At 44.2% G+C, this 19,071-nt stretch overlaps 1 protein-coding gene across 1 annotated transcript in view; it reads right to left on the bottom strand.

The window, feature by feature from the left end:
* The window catches only part of GMPR (guanosine monophosphate reductase), a 29,976-nt gene extending 11,717 nt beyond the window's left edge, over positions 1 to 18,259 (bottom strand). The window contains exons 1-6 of the mRNA XM_056854325.1: positions 18,173 to 18,259; positions 14,540 to 14,659; positions 13,522 to 13,605; positions 8,360 to 8,533; positions 5,567 to 5,648; positions 2,552 to 2,658 (exon numbers count right to left, since the gene is read on the bottom strand). Of these exons, the coding sequence (XP_056710303.1) occupies positions 2,552 to 2,658; positions 5,567 to 5,648; positions 8,360 to 8,533; positions 13,522 to 13,605; positions 14,540 to 14,659; positions 18,173 to 18,259 (654 nt within the window). The remainder of the gene's footprint in view (positions 1 to 2,551; positions 2,659 to 5,566; positions 5,649 to 8,359; positions 8,534 to 13,521; positions 13,606 to 14,539; positions 14,660 to 18,172) is intronic.
* Between the last annotated feature and the right edge of the window lie 812 nt (positions 18,260 to 19,071).

Genomic DNA, 19,071 nt, shown 5'->3' on the forward strand with positions numbered 1-19,071 from the left:
ACAGGATGGCAAGCAGATGTCAGTGTGGTCTGTTTTCCAGCCAGTACCTAACCATGGACTACAATCTGAGAGAGTCATATAACCATACGCACAGCTGTTGGACCACCTCTTTGCAGCTCAGACCAAAATATACCAAAATCATCTGAATCATTTCTAGCATCTGTTCTTAAGCAACTAAAACAGGACAGTAAATGGGACCTAGGCTACACTGAGACCCAATGACAAACCATGAAAATGAACCTTGGAATCTTCAGGCTCATACACTCCCCTCATGTGTGCCACAAGAATGGAACAAACAAGCCAGAATTTGTTGTTCAAAACAAGTCAGAATTTGTTGTTACGTGCCTACAAACCACAATTAAATGGACCTTAAAATACATGTCCTATCATTCGCGTACAAGAAAAGCAATCAGGCATGATTTCACAACATTTGTTTTAGTCAGGAAACATTATTTGAATGTATTCTCATATGCTACACCAAGCTATTAAAAACAGGAACCATTTGACATAATAAGCACTAGCTTGCAACACAGGAGGGCACATTAAAATGCATTTACTGTGCAAAAGTGTAGCAGTAAAAATCACCGCATAGTGCCTCAGAGGAGGCCTTGGCTTTGCTCTTACCAGAATAAGGCCTGAACTAGACGTTACTGAAGATGTGTGGCTGCCGCACAAAAAACTCCCAGCCATTTCACATCCCCTTCTCTCATCCCTCACCCAACCACTAATATCTCCTAAAACAAAATGTATGATATGAGATTATCACGCTCCCAAGTTTCCCCACCTCTTCCAATTCTGAATGCAGTGACAGAATACATTTTTTCTTACTACACTTTACTGAAGGAAATAGGTCACAGGACTGATGCTTTGAATGACAGCCATGTGCCTCTAGTAATTACTAACACCAACGTAAATAGATCACTACAAAACATACTGCTCATCAACTTCTTGATTTTCTTCTTCTGCATTATTATGGGGCAGATCTTTGCATGGTATCAGCTTTTGAACAGGCATGTGAAAGTTTTGTATCAAACAGTGGACCTTAAAATACCTGTCCTATCATTCGCCTACAAGAAAGCAACCAGCACCGGCTTGGCTCCAGCTGAACATTTCCATGGGCAGACGTTCTGCCCACAGACCATGATTTGCCACTTCCCCTTCCTGCTGCAGTCCACACACCCTGCTTATTTATTGTTCACCTTTCTCATTGATCCTCAAGGAGGATCCCAGAATCATTAAAAAGAAGTGAGATGTGGCTCATGAAGCTCATACCCTGCCAGAAATTTTGTTAGTCTTTAAGGTGCTACTGGATTCTTGCTCTTTTCTACTATTAAAAAATCAGGCATCCAAAAACATTATTTCAGTGGGCATTGGAAGAGGGGGCAAGAAAGTCCTCATGTGGAAACCCTTCCACTTGTGGAAATGTCCACCCAGATCCAAGCCACGAAGTCTAACAGGTTTTCAAAACAACCATCCCTCAACCTAATTTTATTAAGACAATCTTGAAAATTTTGAGAGCTGGTGTTCTGCCTTTCCATATTGGTTGTTCAATCATATCTCCCCCCCCCCCCCGTGCAAGGTAATGGCATGGTTAATAATTCCTACAGAGAACCTGTCTGTTCAAAACAGCTTCTTTGTTGTAAATGATGTGTGCTCTGTTCCAAAAGCCCACAGGATTATGGAAAATGAGACAGATAGGTCTCTCGTGCAGGGCAGGCAATTAAAAAAGACCATTTTGCATTTGTAAAAAGACAATTTGTAAATACTTATTTGTCACAGGAAAAAATAATTGGCACGACTTTTGAAACCCTTTGTGCAATGGAAATAACTTCATAAAGAATTAAAACACTCAAAGTGCAAACACCACATCCCCAAGAAAAATCGTAATAGGAAGAGATAGATATAAAGTGCAACGAAACTATAAGCCTGGGAAATTCACAATGGCCTGTATGTTCTGTTCTCAAAATAGCTCATGAAGGGGCTAATTTCTGTTCATATGAGATAGTAAAACTTTCCTGCATGTATAAAAAAACATGTGGAAACTGAAGGCCAGTACGCCCATGTTTCATTTTTACTGATGTTGTATCTTACCTACTACTACTACTTTTCCAATTAAAACTTGCTTTTCCAAGTGTTCATCCTCCTGTTACATCAAGCATTAAGAAGATGCACAACATCAGAGTAAGAAGGAAAGATCAGAAATACCTACCTTGACAAACCAGATTGCTTTCCTAACATTCTAGTTAAGATCTACCAGAGATCAACCCTGGAATCCTTCAGGTGGTTCTAAGTTGTGTTTAGGTGGCATTTATTAAATTACTCACTAAAATATTGTGGATTACAGTTTGTATGTTACAACTTCTGATTCATTAGTCCAGCTACAGGATTCTGATTCGTTTCTCTGAAGCCTCTCCTGAGTCCTTATGAGCTGTTACCAGAGTTCAGAGATGATTGCAGAAAGGATTTCCTTGATTTCAGTTTTGGGGTTTTCCAACATTTTTGTTTCAGTTCCTCTGCCTGTTTTATAGAGTGTGTTTGGGATCGTACTTACTGAAATGATGTGCCCCTTCAGTCCATGAGCGGAATCTGCACACTCAATCACTGCACTCAGCTGTGGGTAGCCCACACCAGTTTTAATACGAGTAGTGCACACGGATCCTAGTCATTAAAAACAAACAAACAAACAAACAGATGAATGAAACGAGAGCAACACTGGTTAACTGAACAGGTCTCATCGTAGGCTCTTCATGAACATCCATACATGAAACACTTCTCCCACCTGGCGGAGGCTGCACATAAATGACACTAGGTCTCTCCCATGCAATAATTAACCCATGATTTCTATTACGAGAAAAGCACTCAGCACCATAACGGTTCCCAGATATTGTCTAACTAGGATTCACAAGAATGAAGAAAGAAGAGCAACAGAACAGGTGAGCCTTACAATAATTCACTCCAGTACTCCACTATCACTTCTTTTTAAATGCTGTTTGGTACCCATTTCCTCTCTGTCTGACACATCCTCTTTACAATAGTTCTAGCCAAGAGATAACACTTCCCACAGTGCCATCCTAAGCAGAGGTACCCAACTCTGACTTCAATGGACTCCGAAGGGTGTAACTCACCTTAGGATAATACTGTTAATCACTTAACCATGTTTGGTAGTCTCTTAGCTTTCCTCTCCTACAGTTAGCCTTAGTGCTGATGTCATACTTATCTGTGTTAACCCCCTTAATCAGAATTTGAGACCAGCCTTTAATTACCAAGGAACCTGACCAGCGTTAACTACACAATTAAAACCAATGCTGATACAACATTTAACTGCAGTTAAAAGGCATAAGGGAATACCCTCCTCAGTCTCCTGAGATGTGTTCCTGGTCTCTTTAACATTCCTGCTCCATTGACCATGGTTAAGATGCACAGACCAACAGCATGTCTTGCTTGCAAAGACTTGATGTTTGTTTCTGGACTTACCGTATATACCCATGTATAAGCCGACCCGCGTATAAGCCGAGGTGCCTAATTTCTCCCCAAAAATGGGGAAAAATTAGGCACCCGCGTATAAGCCGAGGGTCGGCTTATAACCCCTCCCCCCCCGCAGGCTTACCTGATAGGGCTCTCCAGTGGCGAGGGTCCCACGGCGGCGTGTCCCGGGGGGGGCCTGGGCAGCCTTCCTGCGGCTGCAGGAGTCTGCCCAGGCCGCTCCCGGCGGGAGGAAGCGGCGGCGAGGCCCAGGGGGACCCGGAGCAGCCTTCCTGCGGCTGCAGGAGGCTGCCCAAGGCCCCTCCCGCCCGAAATAAATGGCGGGGGGGGGCGGGAAGGGCCGGGGCAGCCTTCCTGCAGCCGCAGGATGGCTGCCCAAGGCCCCTTCCGCCCGAAATAAATGGCAGGGGGGGGCGGGAAGGGCCGGGGCAGCCTTCCTGCAGCCGCAGGATGGCTGCCCAAGGCCCCTCCCGCCCGGGAAAAATGGCGGGGGGGGGGCGGGAAGGGCCGGGGCAGCCTTCCTGCAGCCGCAGGATGGCTGCCCATGGCCCCTCCCGCCCCGGGAAAAATGGCGGCGGGGGCCGGGGGCCCGGGGCAGCCATCCTGCAGCTGCAGGAAGGCTTCCCCAGGCCGCACCCGGCGGCAGGAAGCGGCACGGGCCCGGCGGCGGCGGCGGCGGTAAGTTTCCCCCCTCCCTCCTCCCTCCCTCCCCCGTATTGACTCGCGTATAAGCCGAGGCCGGCTTTTTCAACCCATTTTTGGGGCTGAAAAACTCGGCTTATACGCAAGTATATACGGTAAGTCAGGTTAGACAAATTCTTCAGGCAGGCAAGATGGTTAGAGTCATGATGATTTTCTCTAAGCTTTCTGATTTAAATAGGATTTACTTAAAAATACTTTCCCCCTACATGTGGAACTCAGAGCAGCTTACAAAAGTTAACATCCTAAAAATAACAATAAACATCCAAATGGGTAGAGTGCTATTAACCAGTCAAACGTGTCTGACTGATCTGGGATGCTTTGGGTAAGCCTTCCAAAGAGTCTGCCATTCCAAATAGGAAGAGGGAAGTGGTCTGGTTAGATTTGGCTCCTTATGAGCTGTGGCCTGCGTTCGGAGAAGAACTCTTGATGCTCCTGGTAAACCTTCAGATGTTTTAATTTTGAAAAGAGCAGCCTTCCTTTTTGCAGCACTAAAACACTATCCAGCCACTTGATCATTGGGCAGCCTGTTCATTGGGTGGTGGCAGCTGTTTATTCACACGTTCACACAGTCCCTTCAGTGTTCAAAATACATGGCAACCCTTGTTTTGTTCATACTCACAGCAAGCCTGCTTTTATCCCCATTTCATGTATGGAACAGTGATGGTGCAATCCTAAACAGAGTTACACCCCTCTAAGCCCATTGACTTCAAGACTGTTTAGGATTGCACCACAGCACTCAGGGATTGAGTCACTCAGTAAATCCTGAAACCCTGGTAGCTGACAACCACTTTACTAGCTTAGACTCCACGTTCCCACCAACCAGGGTTCTGCCAGGCCTTAACAGCTGAGGAAGGACATTTGTGCTACCCAGGTTGTTTTTGTTTGGTTACACTTCCTTATCATTGGCCAGGGACACCACGGGGCCCAGCTATTGAAGCCATACCATCTGAAGTAGGGGTGAGAGCAGAAGACCAATTCTGGCATGATTCCTTCACCATCACCTGTACCAACTAACAGTCCACATTCTGCCAAGTCCCAAGAGATACTGCATTATTCCATGAAGTTTTATTTATTGGGCAAAGAAAACTCCCAGTGGAATTGTGCATCTCAGAAACTTTCACTTTAAAAATGAGATAGATTTTAACTGTAAACTGGTTTGGGAGCCAATCTGGCTGAAAAGTAAGAAAAAATGTAAAAAATTAAATGAGGACTTGCATTCAGCCCTCAGGAAGGGTAAGCTACCTCAATGTCTGACGGTTTTTGTCCGTCAACCTTTTAAACAGTAATAGATGGAAGTGTTGCCTCCGTATCATTCCAAGGACGCACAAGCAAGTGGCTGCTGCACATAAATACAACACCTTACAACCCCAAATCAACTTACCTGGTCCAATTCCCACTTTAATAATATCTGCTCCAGACAGAATAAGCTCTTCCACCATCTCTCCTGTCACTACATTACCTGCCTGAAAACAGAGAAGAATATTTATTACTAATGACTGCAAGGACTGTTAAAAAAAAACCCATAAGGAATTATTTTTCTCATCTTTGTCTAAATACTTATGCTTTTTCTCATAGCAATCTTGGCCACTGGAACATTCTGATATGCAATTCTTAAGCACCAGAACTTTGACCCAGGTCCTTGACTTGGATCCAATGTGCTGCGTATGAACTTTGTATGAACTTCTCTACTATAGCACAGAGGCCTGATCTAAGACCACAAGCATCACTCAAGACTCCAGAGCCTAACCACCTAGTTCTTTTAACGTGTGATCTCTCTCCCTCTCTGTATCTATATATCGAATATATATCTATATAACTAATTCCGAAGTGTGCCTTCTACCTTCGGATACTTAAATCCACAGTTAGGGGGCCCACTCACCCCAAACAGATGTTTCTTCAAACTTGGGGTACACCCCCCCAAACAAGAGGTTTGTCAGTGCCTGCCCTGTTGTGGGGGGGAGGCAAACTGCTGGGAGACTCACCACCACTGTTGATTATGTGGGAGGGGGTAAGTTGCTACATGGGTGGCCAGGAGTTGCCACTGGCGTTCATTTGCATGGAGAGGGAAAGCTGCTGAGTGGACGGGTGGCCGAGTCATCGCTGCCACTGATGATTGTGTGTGCGGCGGGGGGGGGGAGAGGAAGCTGCTGGCTGGGCAGGAGAGTTGCCGCCTCTGTTGTTACTGTGGGGGAAGAAGCTGCTGGCTGGGCTTCGAAGGGAGAGAAAGAAGAAGGGATTGGCTTGGGGAGGGGAGAGAAAGAGAAAGAAGGGGGTTGGCTTGGAGAGAGAAAGATAAAGAAGGGGAGATTGGCTTGGGGGAAAGGGAAAGAGAAGGGGGGGAAGGAAGCAAAGGTGGGGAAATGCCCCCTCCCCGCAAGTTTCTTGAGGGTCCCCACTTGTTATTCCCTCTCCCTTCTCTCTCTCTGACAAATCCACAGCCTTCCATTGGTTGGAAACTCTAGAGACCTGCATACAAAGTAGGAAATCAGGATGAGGTATGGAGGGAAAGCCCTGACCTGGATGGCCCAGGCTAGCCTGATCTTGTCAGATCTCAGAAGCTAAGCAGGGTCAGCCTTGGTTAGTATTTGGATGGGAGACCACCAAGGAATAGCAGGGTTGCTGTGCAGAGGAAGGCACTGGCAAACCACCTCTGTTAGTCTCTTGCCATGAAAACCCCAAAAGGGGTTGCCGTAAGTCGGCTGCGACTTGAAGGCACTTTACACACACACACACATGGAGGGAAAAGCTAGAAGCCATCTGTCACAAAGAACATTCCTGAGAAACATTTAGGTCTGCAGTTCATCTAGGTCTGGAATGCCTGTGTGTGCTTATAAGTATTTTTCAGATTGTTTTTTTTTATGTTTTAGTTTTTTTAATATAATACTGTAACCCACCTTGAGTCCTTTTACAGAGAAAGGTAGGGTAAAAGTGCCATCGTAACCACAGGAATCACTGGGTGATCTTGGGTTATTTATGCATGGTTGGATTGTCTCAGTTCTCCAGGGGGGTTATGCATGATGCTCTCCTCCCTGGGGGCTCAGCTCACTTCCGTCCCGCGACTTCCCTGGGTTTTCCAATCCCTGTTTTATCCTGGAAGTAAGTTTTATTCCAAGCTTCTCTTGGCCGTGTGGCCGCCTCCTTCTCTGGGTGCCCTTCCCCCCCCCGCTGGTCTGATAGCATATCGATATATAATTAAATCATCTAAAATATTAATCAAAATCACAGAGAGAGGCAGCGGAGGCTAGGATCGTTTGCTCGCTCAACGCCCCCCCCCCCATGGGTAACTCATCACTCAAATGCGGGGGGGGGACGATGACGAGCGCCTGATCGTAGCCTCCGCTGCCTCTCTCTGCAATTTTGATTAGTGTATATGATTTACAGATATATTGATATGCCATCAGACCAGCAGGGGAAAAAGGTGCCCAGAGAACTTCCCCCCCCCCCATAGCGCCTTCTCCAATCTGTTTCAACAGTGTTCACAAAAACACACACAAGCGGAGAACCTCCCTCCCCCCTTTTCTCTCAGTTGAGCTGCATTTTCAAGGTGCGGGGACTGTGACACTTATGGGGTGGAGGGGCGGGGAGATGTTATTGTCACAGTAAGCACTACAGCCAATTACAAAGTAGCGTTTTCAAGGGGCGGGTACTCAGATGCTTTCTGATATCTGCTTGTGATTATTCATTGCTCCTGAGACTCCCAGGACTTTCTTCACAACAAGCCACTCAATGCATAATGTTTTCCGATCTCAGGATATTAAAATGTGAGACAAGAGAGGCATGAGCTAGGGACATACCAACCATGCATAAAAAGCCTTGGTCAAGGATTTAGAGTTGAATGTTTTGGAGTTTGCTATACTGTTTCCCCTGCTAACTTCTGAAACTTCTTTGAAACTCTCTTGGGTTTAAAAAAAAGCTTTGCCATTCAGCAAGAGACGGCTGCTGAAGAGTAATGCAGCCATTAACTCCTGAGTCAACTTGCTGGATCATGGCCCTTCACTCCTTATAGGCTCCCCATCTGTTATATATGGGAATGACAGCAACTAAGGGGTGTTTCTGTAACAATAAATAAAGAAATTAGTGATGGAGAAATAACGGAGCACAATCAATGGAATTAACCAGATCTATCACCAAATTGCAAGCCCACCCATCCCCTAAATTCCCTCATCATACCTACCATGATAGTGTGGTTTGGGAATCTGGTATGGACAGATTTCACAAACTCCACAAAATGTTCTGAATAACCATTGGCCACATCCAAACAAATGTACTTGATAAGTGGAACAGCCTCCATGACCTCGGTCAGTTTCTCAAAATCAGCCGCACCACTGCCAGAGCTTACAGCTACATGCTGGAAAAAAAGAATGATCAGTAGTGCTGATATCAAAGATGTTACTTGCAGAAGAAATATATTCAGGCTATCTAATACAAACAACAAACTGTGGAATTAAAAAAAGACAAAGGGAGAGAGCATTTCTTTTTTCCAAAACTATACAGTAGCAGAGAAACCAGAACATGAAAATTGAGCGCAGGCAGGGTCTTGGAACTACGGGTTTTAAATTATTCCCGGCTATACTGTGTCACGACCTAAGTTCGATCCCGACGGAAGTCGGTTTCAGGTAGCTGGCTCAAGGGTGACTCAGCCTTCCATCCTTCCGAGGTCGGTAAAATGAGTACCCAGCTTGCTGGGGGTAAAGGGAAGATAACTGGGGAAGGCACTGGCCATCCACCCCGCAAACAAAGTCTGCCTAGAAAACATCAGGATGTGACGTCACCCCATGGGTCAGGAATGACCCGGTGCTTGCACAGGGGACCTTTATCTTTATACTGTGTCAGACAACATATGAATCATTATTTACTTTGGAGCAGTCAGAACTAATAGGTCTATATAACACTCTCCAAAAGTGATTATTGCTTTGCCATATAAGGTATTTCAATCATTTTAAAAAAAACCTCATTGTTTCAGTGACACTTGTAAATAAGAAATTCCTTGTGGTTTCAGTGTCATACCCACAAAATCTTTCTTGATAAGAGGTTCTTTTGCTGCTTCCTAAAAACATTGTTTTGGATATTATACATTATTTTCTGTTTGCTCTTTTAAGCATTTCAGCGTCTACAAGCTGTTTTTGTATTCTATCTGTAGAAAACAAAGCTATTATCTATCCATTTGCTGTCATGTCAATTATCTCCACAGAACCATTTTTATGGACGTACTAGATATTACTGACAATTTTAATATTATTTTTATTTGGTTTCATGCCCTTCTATATCTTTTCGAAACAAGAAATCTACAAGACACAGAACGTATAATTCAGGCTTTTAATTTGTACATCTTTTATAGTGTAATCTTACGAAGAGTGATTGTAGTCTAGGTTCAATTAAACCACTAGGCTTAGAACCGAGTAATTTTGTCTGTAATGTCAGTGTGTCTACAAATTACTGATCTCTGAAGTAATTCTTAAAGCCTGTTTTGCCTTTTAATTTTTACGCTTATTTTTGCCGTTTCTAAAATGTTATATCTATTTATATCTGTGAAAAGTACTCATCTGCGACAGCTAGATTCAAGTCCAGTAGTGAAGTGCCCACAATAAAGGTCTTCTACCTGTGGCACTATGAACTGCCCCTGTGTACCTAAGCAGGTGCAGAAATCCTCCTTTTAGACAGAACACTCGTGTAGATAAACGAGTGTCAAGAATCAACCCCCCCTTCCTCTCTGTCTTTCTCTTGTTTTCAATTGAAGTCTGCATAAGAACACAGCGGTTTTCTCTGCTCTGTTAGCCCGTTATCTAGGCAGAGGGGACATTCATGTTTCAGCTAAAGAACTGGTTTAATGTAGAAATGCTTGTTTACTTCAGTAGCCAAGAAGTGATGCTTATGGGGTGATTCTGAAAAGTATCTTTTATTGCCAGAAAATGTATAAAGCTTGCTGTTTGTAGAACAGAATGATTTTTTTTTATTTTTGCTGTCTGACTCTGTGTTTGGGCTGGAGAGATTTGAATCCCGGCTTGTATGTTTAAGCTTGGTACCATTAAATAGAACAAGCTGTGAAAACTAACTTCTGATCTCCAGTGCGCTATCTCTGATCTGACCTATCTGGATAGCGTTTTTCTAGGCACAACCGTAGCACCTTGGAGACAGACAAGATTTTCAAGGTATAAGCTCTCGAGAGTCAAAGCTCCTTTTGCCAGATATCTGACGAAGGGAGCTTTGACTCTTGAAAGCTTATACCCCGAAACTCTTGTTGGTCTCTAAGGGGCTCCTGGACTCAAATCTAGCTGTTCTACTGCAGACCAACATGGCCCTTACTCTAAACCCCTTATTAAACATAAAATTCTGACAAGGCTATCTGTTGGGAGTGTTATAGGTTAGTGGCCAATGTGGAGTCTTGTTTGGTTGCTCCCGCCTACATGAACAACCCACAAGTCAGGCTGCAGACATGCTGGCCTTCAGTCCCATTCGAATCAATAGGAGCTTAGCATTTAAACTGTTCACATCAGCTCTTGAAATCAAAGGCCTTTGTTGCAACTCAGCTTTGCTGGTGTGTCTTCTTTGCTGACCTTTGTGTTCAGACTTTCTAGCATTACTTCATTATTGCATTTATGTGTTTTTTACCAAGCTCTCTGGGAGAAATGGCCAAGTAAAAAACTGAAATGGGAGCCTGCTGCACAGGCCTGGTCACCATGGAAATGAAAGAACCACAGAAGGAGAGGCCAACTGTGAGAGAGCCCTAGGTAAGAGAACTGGAAAGTGAGTCTGGTCACCAGTGCTGTATACATATGTAAATCAAGGGCTTCTATACGAGCTCCTTTGCATTATCCTGGACAAATGAATGAGAACAAAAGCCTGCTCTGTATTAGACTAATTTGGGGCCAACTGTTTTTGAGAGGGTTGCCCAACATGTCTAGCAACTCTCTAACACGCCATGTTCCATGAGTAGGCTGGAAGGTTAAAGAAGAGGCAGACCTTGTGTTCTCTTGCTCTTCTCTACAAGCATGGACTAGTGGGCAAGACCAGAGTTCCAGGTCTAGTTTTATGTCCCCCTCCAACTACAGCCGTGAAATAGCATCAAGTGAGTGAGGGAAAAGGCTCCCTTCTCTCTCCATCTGAGAACTACAAACTTCTTCCCTCTGGCAGCATCACTGTGGAAGTTGAGAGGGAAACACTAATGAGAAAAATGTCTGAAATAAATATCCTGAGAAACATACCAGCCATGGTCCTCCTGGACACTCCCTTGATGTGAAGATGAAAGCTCTAGCTGCATGGAAGGAGAAATCAAAGCCAGGACAAAGAGAAATAGGGCCCAGTGCTGAGGAGAAGACTTTCACAAGGGCCCCACTACTTACACGGACTTGGGCTGAGGGCAAGTTTGTCAACTGATGTTCAAAAGTGTGATGTAGTGGTTGGAGTGTCGGTCTAGTACCTGAGAGACCCTGGTTCAAATCCCTATTATGTCATGATATTTGGGCCAGTCATTCTGTCTCTCTCTCTCTCTGCCTGAACTCCTTCATAAGTTGTTATGGGGATAAAACTGATATAGTCCTATATGGCTGAGCTCCTTGGGAAGGGGTGGGACAAAAATGTATAAATAGATAAGATTATTAAAACTATTGTTTAGAACCATTTATACGTTTCTGCATTCTTCCAACAGATCAGTACTTGCTTACTTAAGTGCTGATTCCTGATCTTAAAATAAAGCTCATGACCCTTTCTGTGACTCTATCCACGTGAAGAATCAGCTCATTGTTTCCTGGTAGAAGAAATCAATGCTGAAAGGGGTTGAACATCCACCCCACATGGAGATAAGGTTGTCAGGCTATAAAACTGGTGGCACCTTAAAGGCTAATAACATTTATTCCCACGCGAGCTTTCATGATTCAGAGCCCGCTCATTCAGATGCTATGGAGAGAAAATTGTTTTGGAGACATTTATAAGAAAAATCACAGACCAGGGGAAGGACAGAGAGGAAGAGCTGGAGCAGAGAAAGGCTTGGTACAAATAATGTCATAAATCTTGCAGGTGTGATTCCCTGTGTCAAGAACTAGAATGGGTTTGGGCATTACACATAATTGATGATGAAAGAGGTTAGAGGTTCCAGCTACTGCTTGGCAACGCTGTTTGGAAAGTGGTATGAAAAAAGTTGATATTTTTTTTGCAAGACACCAGGGAATAGCCAACCCTAGATTAGCTACAAAGAATATGCCTGGAGGCATTCTGGGCTGTACTATGGATCTTTTTGAAAACTCAAAACAAAAAGTTACACCTGTCATCAAAAAAATACTACCCTTCATTTTCTGTTTCCGATTCTGATACTCAGAAATATTTTTTGCTTTCCTCTGTTCCTTTGCTGTGACAAAGATATATAGGGTTATTACAAATCCTAATCAAATGCTTGTTTGCCAAACTTGTTTTGATTTAACAATCACATATTGATCTACTATAACTATGGTTGCCCCCACTATTACAATTGTCCTCCAGGAGAAAGAGATCAGTTCACCTGGAGAAAAAGGCTGCTTCGGAAGGTGGAGTCTATGGCATTATACCCCACTGAAGTCCCTCCCCAAAACTCTCCCTCCTCAGGCTCCACCTCCAAAAGCTCCAGGTATTTCCCAACCTGGAGCTTGCAACCCTAACTATAACATACCAATTCCCAAAGTTCCTGAAATGCAACCACCACTATCAATTTCACTGGCGACATTCTGTTCAAAATCTCCCAGCTCTTCTCCCTTGGAATGCTCATGTTCCAAGAGAGACAGTCAAACTCACTTTATTATCAGAAGCTTCATTAACACACTTTCCCCCTTCCTGCTCTTTCGTCACATTTGCTAGTTAAAAGTCTATGCTTAAAAAACAACAGCATGTTATTAAAAGATTTATAAACTGACTTCACCTGCCCAGTGAGCCCAAGGCAGTTCATAGAATGTGACTCAGTATCCATATACCATTTACCAAGCACAACATTATTTTATGACCAGAAAGCTTTCCCCTCAAGTTGCAACCAGTACTTGAATAAAAGTTTTATTGTATAGCCATAGGCCGTCACAATATTCAATACAAAACAATAAAACGATAAAGCACAGATAACTTTCACATTTAAGAAATAAAATATAAAACATTGAAACGTCAATATCAGTAAAACGGACTAAAACATTAATCCATGCAGGCTCTAAATATTTGCTCTCTGTAAAACCTCTTTAAGCCTGATTTTCTTTGCTGCAAGTGCAAACTGAGCAACCCGATAGGAAATATGTTGTTGCAACCAGTACTGTTCCCCTAAATTCCAAAGGAATGCACTGATAAAGCACCTGCGGCACTCAATAATGAACTATTATGAAAATGTACCTCAAGGCATTCTGGGTGACTGCTTGCAAACAGCTTCCACTCTTCCAGAGAGTAATGCTTGTGTATGGCAGTAAACATTGCATGCTAAAAATAAACAAGCAAACCAATATTATTATACTATGTACTGTCTCAATCACCCTGCTAGCTCTAAGTGTGTACAGTGCAGAAAGGGGCCTGGCAGATACGCTGGCAGTACATCACAGGGCTCTCAGCTCAACACCATGCCGCTGTAAGCCTGTGACCCGGAAGAAAAGTACGGTCAAGGGCAACTCCCAGCCCCACCGCTCTGTTCTGTGCTATTGCTGGCCAAATACCTCCGATGCCTGTTTTCTTACAGGATGAGAGTCCCATGGGGGACTCTCGCAGAGAGTACAGACACAACTCCAGTGCAACCCCCTGCAAGGGCTGGCTAAGCGCTGGCTCAGGGGTTACACTATGTCCACCAGAAGGGGCAGCCTACCCTGTGGGAACCCCCAAGGTTGAGGAGGCAGCTACAGGCCCTGTAGCAGCACCTTGTACAGACTTTGGCAGCCCACTTGCTCTTTGTTGTTGCTGCAGGACATTATGAATTACTGTGCTTGTGTCTCTTTGTACACTCTGCAGACAGCCGTCAGACCGGAGGAAAGGCCAGGATGGACTCCATTCGCAGTACAGTGCCAACTACCTGCCAAGCCTTCAAGGCCACCATCAATGGCTGCAGTGACAAGTGGGCTTCCAGCTGCCCTGCTGTGGGGTTGCCCAGCTCTTGCATTAGTTGCCTGTCATGGCAGCACCCTGCTCTGTGATTGGTGGTTTGCAGTGGAGTTGCTATGGACTCTGAGGCAATTGCTATGCTCTCCACCCTCTGTTAGAGGCACTTCCACCATGTATTTTCCCTCTGTGGAGAGCCACTCCCAACCCAGTGTCAACAATGCGCTGGCACTGGGGTTTCAGGATTGGGGTGCTCAGAGTAAGTGGCCTCCTTTTTAAATCCCACAGATGATATTTTTCATGCAGACGAGAATGAAAAAGCACTCACCTTGGTCATAACCCGTGCCATTTCAAAAGTGCCCACAGAATCCATGTTTGCCACTATAACAGGAATCCCTGTGTAAGTCTGCTTGGAGTTACGGAACGTGAAGGTTCGCATAAGATCTACCTGTCAAAAAAAAGGAGGGTGCATATTTCAACCAGTACTCTGAACCACCAAACTATTATACTCTATTCAACTACAAAAACAAACTTCATTGCATATAAAGCTACAAGGCTAGGAAAATGTAAATGGTAATGAAAACAATGAAATACTGAACAATTCTTGGACAAACAACTGACAAATGGAAGTCTAATTCTGGACAGTCTTCCCTATAAGGAGGACTGGAGCCCAACGTCTCCTGTGACTGCCTGATTTTTCACTCCATAAATCTAGCCTCATCCTTCCAACTGAGGAACTGAAAGAAAATAGAAGTAACAAAGGGGAGCATAACCAGCGAAGTATGGTTTGTATTTGCTTGGCAAATCATGGTTGCAAATCCCAGTTTACAGGGAAAGCACAGTTTGCTGTTTGGGTGAAATGGAAAACTACTAGTTGCCAAGAACAAGGCCCTAATTTGTTGTCAGTACACACAGCTCTACTGAAAGGTGGCCAAATGTTAGAGACAAACTTCAGAAAGTATGGAGAGAGAGAACTGTGTCACTAAGCTGTCCATTCTATTGAAAGCTACTGACCAGAAATAGTAAATTCCCTGCTTATTTTCTATACAGCACTCATGTTTTACAATAAGAATCATTTTTTTAAATTAGAATCCCCTTAAAATAAATGGTGTCTCATAAAATTAAGGGAGGCCTTGTTTACTTTTACTCCCATTTTATATTTCAACAAACATTCTACTTCTACTGTCTACTAGGAATAGTCAAAAGTCATCTGCATTTATCAATATGATCGCCGAAAATTATCAGGTTTCTTTTTCATTAAATGCTTGCCATGGCCAAATTTTTACAAGACTTTTTACACAGACAAATCACCAATAGCTGGCATTAGTTGTCCCCTTATATAAGAATCACACTCACTGAAGGTAAGGGACTTAATTGGTCTATGTTAAATTGTCCTGTTTCATTTATTTGACCTCTCTAGCCAAATTTCTACACTTCTCTCAATTTGCTAATATCATGCTTGAGAGAGCAACTCTACTAAACCACAGGGAATGCACGTCCAGCTAGAGAACTGGCTGCCCCTCATTATAAAAGATGCAGCTTTATTCCAGAACCAAACAAGACAGGGCAGAAAAGGCAGGATTTAAAGCCAACCTTAAACAAATATGCAGCCCGATGATTTACTCAAAAGTTAAGTCTCATAAAGTTCAATGGCACAGATTCCCAAGTACATGTACATAGGACTGCAGTTCTACTTGCATGTAATAGCCACTTCATCCATTCAAGTATTTGCCATCATTAGTGAGAGCTGCAGATACTCCTGGCTTCCCTGGCTTATACATGTACATTGAAAATATGGCACATGTTGCATTTTAGGTGTACATGTTTTATGAATATGCTTTAAACATATAATGTTTGAGGCCCAAATTCTAACAAAATTCTAATGAAAACAATGGTGTTTTGGATCAAGTTTTAATCTAAAGCAAGCTTTACAATAAATCAATGATAATTGGTTTAGCCCTGACAGCATGCACTATGGAAAAGGCCCCATGCTTCTAGAGTGCTCCTTAAACTTTGAGTGTTGTTCCTAAGGTGACAAGCAAGTCATAAATTAAAGTAAGCCTGTTGGGTTAATGGGAATTATAAACCTACATTCTAGAAAGCTTTCTAGTTACAGAGAAAGAATCCTGTGGTGCTTACTTGAAAACAATTCAATAGTAATAATGGCTGCCAGCCAATCAGGGAATATATGGGGGTTAAAGCACTTGTATTCCCAGCGATGTATTAAGAGTTTGAAAATGTTATAAAAACTACTGTTCGCACTTTGTTTGGCCCCTTTAGCTGTGAAGACGTCTTCCAACCATTTATTAGCCGTGGTATCCAAAAACCCTTTTAAAGTGATGTTTTTATAACATTTTCAAACTCTTAATACATCGCTGGGAATACAAAGTGCGGTAACCCCCAACGTCTCCATATTGCCCACAACCATAGAGCAATAGTTGTGACAACCATTCTGCAATCTTTGACCACAACCAACCAGACTGCAGATGTTTGGAAGACGTCTTCACAGCTCAAGGGGCCAAACAAAGTGCGAACAGTATTTTTTTATAACGTTTTCAAACCCTTAATACATTGGTGGGAATACATAGAAAGTGTGAACGGTATTTTTTTATAACGTTTTCAAACTCTTAATACATCGGTGGGAATACACAGAAAGTGCGAACAGTATTTTTTATAACATTTGCAAACATTTTCAAACTCCCTTCGCGGATGGCCCACGCGTGACCCCCTGCAGCCTGGCACTGATCCGCGCCCCTGCACGCAAAACCCAAGCGATGCTGCGGCCCCCCCGGGCCGTCTTGCACCGCCCCTCCCGGACTGCTCGCAAGAAGACGAGCCGCGTCCCGGGAGACACGCCTGCCGGGGCAGAGTCGACTGTCTCGGGGCCAAAGGGAAGCTAATAAATGGAAATATTAGGAGATCATAAATGGAAAGATCTGGGTTTTGTTTTTTGGTAAACATTTGAGGTTAAGGAAGAAAAGACAAGGAGGCCAGAATAAACTAAACAAGTAAAAAAGAGGCAATTGGCGCAGTTAGATCTGAAGTAGAAGTAGAAGAAGTAGAAAGTAGAAGAAGAAGTAGAAAAGGACAAGAGTCCAGTAGCACCTTAAAGACTAACAAAAATATTTTCTGGCAAGGTATGAGCTGCCAGGAAATATTCTTGTTCGTCTTTAAGGTGCTACTGGACTCCTGCCCTTTTCTACTACTGCAGACAGACGAACACGGCGACCCACTGAATTAAAGACAGATGGATTCACATTCTAGCTGCATCTGAAGAAGTGAGCTGTAGCTCCCGAAAGCTCACACCCTACCAGGAAATATTTTTGTTCGTCTTGAAGGTGCTACCGGACTCTTGCCCTTTTCTGCTTCCCTATTTAGTAGTGAGCTGTGGCTCACGAAAGCTCCTACCCTGCCAGAAAATATTCTTGTTAGTCTTGAAGGTGCTACTGGACTCTTGCCCTTTTCTACTACTGCCGACAGAATAACACGGCTACCCACTGGGAATTAAAGACAGATGGATTCACATTCTAGCTGTATCTGAAGAGGTGAGCTGTGGCTCACGAAAGCTCACACCCTGCTAGGAAATATTCTTGTTAGTCTTTCAGGTGCAACTGGACTCTTGCCCTTTTCTACTACTGCAGACAGACGAACACAACTACCCTCTGTAAAAATATTTCCTGGCAGGGTGTGAGCTTTCGTGAGCCACAGCTCACTTCTTCAGATACAGCTAGAATTTTCTACATTCTACATATTCTACAGATTCTTGTTCTAAATTCTAGCTGCATCTGAAGCAGTGAGCTGAGGCTCACGAAAGCTCCTACCCTGCCAGGAAATATCCTTGTTCGCCTCGAAGGTGCTCCCGGACCCTTGCCCCTTTTCTACTCCCGCAGACAGACGGCCGCGGCGACCCGGGGTGCCTGAAGAAGAAGGGAAAGCCTGCTCGCTGGCAAACGGGCCCCACCTCTGCTCTGCTTTTGAGGCTGCTTCGCTTAGGTCGAAGCAAGACGTCTTTAAAGTCCAGTTTGAGATCCGCGTCTACCCGGGGCATCTCGGCGAGGGCGGCGGCGGCGGCTGCTGCTGCTCCTTTTGGGGCTGTCTGTCTGTCTGTGTGTCTGTCTGCAGCAGGAGCCACCCGAGGCGGCGCGCTTGGCAGCGAGCGCACTGATAGGGCGGGGAGGAGCGGGCCGGAGCGCTTTATTAGGCAGGGGCTGCTTTTAGCAACGGCGCCGGTGGGTGAGTGGAGGGGGGGGGGGCCCAGCCTGCCTCCGGCTCCTCCCCCCCCCCACCTCAGCTTGCAAGAAAGGGGAGGGGCAGGAGAAACGAGCCGCGGCTCTGCACCGCAGCGCGGCTCAGGCTCGCCGGAGCCGCTGCAGCGCGAGCCGCCGGAGGGGAGGGGGGGAGGGAGGGAGGGAGGGAAGCGGGCCGGGTGAAGGGCGAGCCAAGGGCGGAGGGGCGGGGCCACCGTCTGGCCACGCCCCGCAGGGAAACACGCCCCGCCCTTTTGTTTCTGCTGCAGTGCAAAGCCCGCAGGCACCCTCCCGCAGTGACGGACCTGCATTTTGGGGGCCCTGAAGCTTTTATTATTATTATTATTATTATTATTATTATTATTATTATTATTATTATTATTATTATTATTATTATTATTATTAAATATTTTAAAAATATTTTTTTATTTTCTACTTTAAATATTTTTTATTTTCTATTTTAAATATTTTTTTATTTTCTATTTTAAATATTTTTTTTATTTTCTATTTTAAATATATATTTTTTATTTTCTATTTTAAATATTTTTTTTTATTTTCTTCATTTAATATATCCTTTCCTTTTATCCCTTAGAAGCTCCTTGATTATGGTGGG

This window comes from Euleptes europaea, chromosome 8 (genome assembly GCF_029931775.1).
Source record: "Euleptes europaea isolate rEulEur1 chromosome 8, rEulEur1.hap1, whole genome shotgun sequence".
NCBI classification, from domain to species: Eukaryota; Metazoa; Chordata; class Lepidosauria; order Squamata; family Sphaerodactylidae; genus Euleptes; species Euleptes europaea.